Source organism: Glycine max, chromosome 12 (genome assembly GCF_000004515.6).
Source record: "Glycine max cultivar Williams 82 chromosome 12, Glycine_max_v4.0, whole genome shotgun sequence".
Classification (NCBI taxonomy): Eukaryota; Viridiplantae; Streptophyta; class Magnoliopsida; order Fabales; family Fabaceae; genus Glycine; species Glycine max.
Genome location: NC_038248.2, coordinates 20,836,625 through 20,843,985, shown reverse-complemented (window position 1 = coordinate 20,843,985; position 7,361 = coordinate 20,836,625). Strand labels below are relative to the sequence as shown.

At 32.7% G+C, this 7,361-nt stretch overlaps 1 protein-coding gene across 1 annotated transcript; it reads right to left on the bottom strand.

The window, feature by feature from the left end:
• Positions 1 to 1,028: 1,028 nt before the first annotated feature.
• Positions 1,029 to 6,725, bottom strand: LOC100806320 (PAP-specific phosphatase HAL2-like). Its single transcript, XM_003541066.4, has 3 exons — positions 6,279 to 6,725; positions 2,630 to 3,317; positions 1,029 to 1,580 (listed from the first exon to the last, which is right to left on the bottom strand). The coding sequence occupies exons 1-3, from the start codon at positions 6,436 to 6,438 to the stop codon at positions 1,277 to 1,279; spliced, it is 1,152 nt and encodes a 383-aa protein (XP_003541114.1). The 5' UTR covers positions 6,439 to 6,725; the 3' UTR covers positions 1,029 to 1,276.
• Between the last annotated feature and the right edge of the window lie 636 nt (positions 6,726 to 7,361).

The following is a 7,361-nucleotide window of genomic DNA, read 5'->3' as shown; positions in this document are numbered from 1 at the left end:
AGAATGGTGTAATAGTTATCAAAGTTACACCAGTATGATTCGATTCCTCCTCATCTTTATATTATTTAATAAATAAAAAATTTGACCCAAATATTAAATAAAAATAAACAATTTTAATATTATAATAAGTATAGACAAATAAAAATGTTATTTGAGATAATGTCAAATACTTAATTTGAATGTATTTAAACTATGATTTATCACTAGGTGACTAATATTTTTTCTAATTCAACAATTTCAAAATATTTATTTTTTTCATTTTCTAAATACAAGATTCTAAATAAACATACAGAAAATATTAAAATTTTAATTTTTTCGCACAATTAGGAAAATTATTAAAATCATTGACTGGGATGATATAAAATTGTTCTTGGTTATAATTTTTTAAAGTAGTAAGGTTTTTTTAAAATAATATTTGTATTTCTAAGAAAATATAAAAATGTCACTTGATTTTTAATTTGTTTCTATTTTCAAAAGCAATTGATTAAAAATAGTAAAAACAAGACTTTGTTGTTTTATTGCTTCCAATATAAATCTTTAGCAATGAGATACAAAGTAAAAATTACTAATACTAATATACTTTAAATTATTTATAAAAATAAAAGACATTTATCAAACCAAAGAGACCTTTATTTTTTTATATCCTATTTTCACATCACAATGTGTGGCATTTGGCTATGTGAAGAGGCACAAATATAGATCTGACTCATCTAAAATGAGTGCTACCAAATTGAGATTACAAAATGCATTTGTATATGAATATTAAAGACTGTTTAGTTTAAAAACAGATTTTGTTTTAGGGTTTAATTACAAATATATCGCATTATTTTCACTTTGTTTCCTGTTTTCAGAAGTTTATAAAAGACAGTGAAAAAATTAAAATAAAAAACAATAAAAGTTATTTTCATTGTTCCCTATACAATCTTTTGAAAACCAGAAACAAAGAAAACATGATTTGACATTTTTGTAATTAAAAGTAAAAATAGAAAACAAAAGAAGGGGAACATTTTGGTCAAATCAAACACCCCTTTTGATTTCTAAATCAATGGTTATAATTATTCTTTTTTCCTTTAAAGTATACTCCCTTGTTTCATACAGGAGCTAAATCCCTCATATAAAAGTATCTTCAGTTTAATACAATATATGCTATCTGTATAGAGGAAAGTTAGCTAGTTACTGTCTACTAATATGCATACAAAAAAAAAAAGATTAAGAAAATAAGTAATCCAAATTGCCTCTGCCAAAATTTTGCCTTATTGATAGAGGAAAGAAAGGCTCATAAATTTGAGGAGTCCCAGCTAGCATAAACAGCATCAATTAATTTTTCATGCAATGCGACACCAGAGCATGCAATTATGCCTCTGTCAAGACCTTCTAAGTACATTCCCTTTGAAAAGTCCAGTGGGCGCCCCCCGGCATCAGTTACCACACCACCAGCCTCTTCAACAATAACAACACCAGCAGCATGATCCCATATCTTCTCCTTGTAGCCGCACTTTGCAAATTTCATGAATATCTCCGCGTCTCCTCGGGCTATTGCTGCGTATTTTACCATGCTGTGCACGCGCAAGGGCTGTTTTCTGTAAAAGATTTTGAAAGGGAAGAGCAATTCAATACCAGAAATCGTTTTCAAAAAAGAAAAATAAAAAAGTCATAAGCTCAGGTACAATTCTGAAAGAAATTGCAAACATGGAATTTCAGTAAATAGAAACTTGTATAGTTGTACTGAACCTTTCACCATAACACTTGTTGACAATGAAACCATAGGACTAAACAAGCTACAAGTAAAGTGCCTGGTTCATAATTCCTTTCAAGGAAATGCATTAGAGAATTGAACCTGCCTGCTTTTTCTTTTCTTTTTTCCTTCTTAAAAGCTACTTTAAAGTTAAAGTAAAAAATAAGAGTTTAAAAGTTAAATAAGAGATTATTTGTCAGATTTAGCTTAAAACTTCTTTAAAACTAAAAGTTTTGTTTCTGTGGCCTACATCAAGTAGTTCTAGTCTGGATGAAAAGGAGAGGGAGGCTAAAGTGTGCAATTTATCTTCAAAAACTACATCAATTTTTTTTAAAGCTACTTTTCCCCTTTTTCTTTTATAAAAATAAACTCCTTAAATTTTTAAAAGTTCTTCTCTAAATGTGTTTGGCCTAATTTCTCCTTTTAAGGAGAAGAATAACTAGAAAAGGTTGAGGCAAACACTACCTAAATCTCTATATGTTAACTTATTATCATCATTAATTTACAAATTCAGTTATAACTTTCTAATTTCCAACGATAGCAGTAAAAAAATTATATGTAATAGACAAACCAATTTCTATGATCTGAAAGTTGTCCAAGAAATTTTTCTGCTTCTTATAATTTCCATTGAAGTACCAAGAATTAGAACGTCTAGCTCTTGTTTATATTCTTTTCACTACTTCTAATACTGTAAATAACACAGACTAGTTTCTACTTGTATTGACCCTATTGTAGATCTAGAAATGGTTAGTCATGGAAGTTAAATCTTAAACATTTTAGCATCATCCTTTCATTGAAATGCAATTATATGGAAGTACTTTCAGTCAATTTGTGAGTGAAATAGATCAAAATTTTGGACATTTTGATAGGGAAAAAATGAGGAAAATATTATACCTAAGTCCCACACTGTGAGCAAGTCCAGCTGTGAATGAATGGTTTGAGTTTGCCCTTTCCACTGGTTCACAGAGAGTTGCCAATGCCGGATCATCAATCGAAGAAACACGAATAAGCCTAGCACAATTTGGCCACTCTAGCATGTTATCTCCATCAATTAATGACTGCAGCCATGCCTCACCACTGCCTTTTCTTGCATACAATACACATCCTTTTCCCCCGGTATCAGGAGTTTTTAGAGACGACTCTGGCATTGTTTGATGATGCTGGTAATGATAATTAAGCCATTCTATCTTTACTGGGTAATTAGGACACCCCAGAACTCCAAGAACAACTTTTCCATCCTCAATCAGAGCTAGAGCAACAGCATACTGATCGCCACGTACAAATCCTAATGTGCCATCAACAGGGTCAAGTACCCAATATCTTCCCCTGGGGCCTCCAGTTGAGTTGCAACGGGCAATGGCCTCAAGAACTTCAGGCGTCCCTAGAGTTGTCTCTGGACATTGAAGACCATACTTGGATGCAAAAGCCAAAGATTCATTCACAGTATTCACAACAGCTTCCAGTAAGCTTGCTGATTCATCCTTGGAGATGGTTTCTATGTCTTCTTCGGCAACGATTGACACATTTTGAACCCCCAAAATTTCTGATAGTAACCAACTAATAGTTGCTTGAACACTAAAGTCTTCTCATGCAAGAGATATGAAATGAAATAATCAGTCAATTAACTGTGAGCAACATTTGCACCAGAAACAAAAACTTTGAGCACCATGGATGAATGTGCAAGGATAAAATGCAGCATGATACTAATAGTAGATTAAAATATCTCTATTTCTAATATGACTGATTTGTTTCAGGGCTATAGTAGTATAAACAAATTAGTTTGTCTGACTGCAAAATTGTGAAAATTAATAATATCTACTAGAGAAAGAAAAAACACAAGAGTGGTATTAGCTCCACTTTGTAGAAGCAAACATGTGCAGTACGTGAGAGCTTGGATCTTTGAACTGTCACAAATAACAAAAATGAAGAAGTCTCCACCCGTATGAAGTCCCATAAAACAGGTTTAACAGTTTCTAAGTAGTCACAACTTGAAAATGACAAGTTGACATTCAAACATTGCTCAGTCATATGCTCAATCAAAGTAAAATACCAAAAACTCTAAATGTTGATCAAGCTAACTTTATATTTACGGATTTACATAAATAAATAAAAAAAATTAAAACCTTCCAGCTGCAATATTAATATGATTTACACCAACTGGAAACCAAACATAAAAAAAGAAACGTATGCTGCCATGAAAACAATGTGGCACCATGAAATGAAGGGAAAAATACACCGTGTCCGAAATATTTCCAAAGAGTAAATTTAATCCATACTCAACTTAATGGATTCTCCTTTTTTTTTTTTCTTTTTTGCTGTAACCAAGGTATCCCCACAGCCAGAAGCCATGGGACTAACCCTCAAGGCATAGAGATCACGAAAGCATCCAAGACGAGTTTTTTTGGGGTTGATACAAGGTTTAACATTTACTATAACAATTTGTGATGAAAAAATATATATTGAATGCTCCAGTCCAGCTGGATGATAATGGACGAACTAATATGTTTCTTTCATCTGCATTAAAATGTTAGAGTGCACTATGCAATAGGGTAAGTGGATATTCACACCAGAAACTTTTCAACTAGGCCAGAAGGCTTATGTCAATTTACAGGCAGCTTATGCATTTCTGACCGTTTATGATTATGAATCTGAGATCAAGGAAATCTAATCCAGCAAGAACCATCATGCAGATTTGGTGTAAACTTAAAATAGATATGTACAAAATCTTTCACATAATTTCAACCACCAACCTAGATGTATAACTAGCGTGCATCTGTGCACACACACCAGATTTATCTCATGATACAAATGATGTCACAGATTAGAATTCCTGATATGAAATAGCTTATTAATATAAAATCATTTTGAGATAACTAGTTCATGACATAGTATCATAGCCTCTATGATATAGTTAGGAGTTTAATCCTTTCTGCCCTCACTCTTATAAATAAAAGTTGAATTTGAGCATAAGCTAGGTAGGCTTATGCATAGTCCAGCCTACAAGTTCGAAGGGCTCTTTGATAGGGAATGTGTTAAATATAAAATCAAACATGAGCTTTCATCTAACAGCTTAAGCTTTAGATACAGCTGAAGTTTCTCAACAACTTTAATGGAAAAGTTCACCAACACTGTTAAAGAAACAAATACCCAAGCTCCAATGAACAATGTACTTTTCTCTAACAAGTTGTTTTATATTTTATGGTCCCTTACCATGGCCACAGCATCTTAGCTTTATTATAGAATACAGCATATTAGATGAACAAGTGGGTGTAGAGTGGATGCTAAAATCACAAGTCTATAAGACACATACAATGCAATTATAATGACACCATTAACAAAGGACTAGGATAAATAGAGAGATTCTATTATGATTCCAAGATCAAATTAATGTATTAAATTATGAAAAAAAATGTGATATCAGATAATCTACTTAAGAATTATCCTAGCACTTCAGTGTCCAGTCAGAGCTCCAAAAGAAACAATACAGACTTCAACAAAGAAATAGAAAAGGAAAGAAAAAAGAATGGAAATCTTCATGATAGAATTTTAGGCTCTGTTTGATTCTCTTCTCACATTACAGTTTTAAAAACTGTTTTTTAGAACAATTTTGCACTATTTAGCAATCAATTTCTCATTCAAAGTCTATTAAGTTTTGAAAATTGTTTCCGTTGAAAATGACACGGTAACTACAGACACCCCCCTTAGACAGCCTAAGTTGCGGCCTCTTTGGGGGTTACGTGAAGTGCAACCTTGAGGGTGGGGGTTTACTGGTTTATCCCACATCAACTAGAGATATGATCAAATTAATGTATATAAGTAGGGGACAGCCCTTACCTTACAAGCCGGTTATGTAGGGTTGATTTAGGCCCACAACCCACATTCTAAGAGTTTCTGAAACAAGAATTTTAAAAACCAAAAACAGCTGGGAGATGTTTTCTCATTTTCTTCTTATGTTTTCATCTTGTTCAACCTCTACCTCAGTTCTACACTCTGCTATGTATGTGACATGCATCACCCTCCACCAACTGTGTGATCAACCTTGTTAAGTTGCATTTTGAAAACTAAAAAACAGTCTTTGAAAATAAAAACCAAACAAGCCCTTAGAATCACGATTTAAGCTAAATTACCCACTAAAGATTCCAGTTTCACTATTAAAAAAAAAACAGAATACTTCACTGGACTAATTTCGAAACTGTTCCATCCTAATCACAACACACTTCAATACTTTACGAAAGAGAAAATTTTCCCTATCGTGCCACATAAATCTTGAAGCTACATTACCCATTGAAGATTTCAATTTCAATACTTCATCATATCACCAGCGGAAACAAAGATTTTGACAACCTCATTCCATTCCTCGTACCAAAAATCCAATTTTCCTAGCAACTATCAAATGATGACTCGAATGCACACTTTTCCACACCACCCAAAAACCAAAATAAAGATCAAACCCAACACCAATTATCAAATTCACAACAACCCCATTTTCAAGAAGAAAAAAATTGCACATGAGTACTTTCAAATTAAAATTGAATGCAAATACCTGCGACAGTAACGGGAGAATCATCATCCTTGGCCACAACGTGATCATTGGTGGTGGCAAGGAGCCTCTCCTGCACCCTCCCGCAGAGAGCACACGCCACGTGGACCACCCTAACGGCCACTTCCAATTCCTTCGCGTACTTGTCCTCTTCCTTCTCCATGGCCAAAAACACACACACGCTCGAGCACACGTCACGTGCCTCGGTTCAGAATCGGAGGATTCTTACGTGCTCAAAAGGGGGGGAAGAGGAAAGCGAGAATGGACTAGAGTCTGATGATGGGGTTTTGCTTTGCGAGGGACGACAATGGCATCATTTCCCAAAGCAGAAAATAAAAAGTGAAAGTGAAACGTGGGGTGGCTCTTTCTCGGAGAAAAAGATGAAACACGACCAAAGTGTAGTGTTGTGTTGTGGTATCTGGGATTTGGGTTCTCTCTAAATTGCACCCCCTCCATGATAAAATATAGCACAAATTATATGCACATGTGAACTTAATATCTTTTCTTTATTTTGTCTCATATGTATATCCACATTTAATCTACTCTTATATTATTATTATTTTAGCATGTTACTGAATATTCATTAACTTTCCCAATTATTAATTTTGACGATTTAATATACTCTTATATTATTATTATTTTAGCATTTTATTGAATATTCATTAACTTTTCCAATTATTAATTTTAACAAAATCTGACTAAGATAAGATTCTCTCTTCCTAATTATATTTATTTTTTATTCATAAAATTTAAACTCGAAAAATTACTTAAAATATCTAATGAGTATCATTTATATCAATAACATATAAGTTATTACATTATTATTTAGTTGTACATTTAAATATAATTTATACACGCAGCGTGCCTTCCTTTTAATTTATAAAATTGAAGAGAATCTATGAAAATAAAAACAAGAAGGTTAAATTATTCATTTTGGTCCTTATAGTTTCACAATTCTTATCTTTTTGGTTCTTATAGTTTGAAAATAGTTTTTTTAGTCCCTATAATTTACATTTTAATTCTCTTTTATCTCTATAGTTTTGAAAGTGATTTGTTTAGTCCTTATCATTAGTATTCTTATTCTCT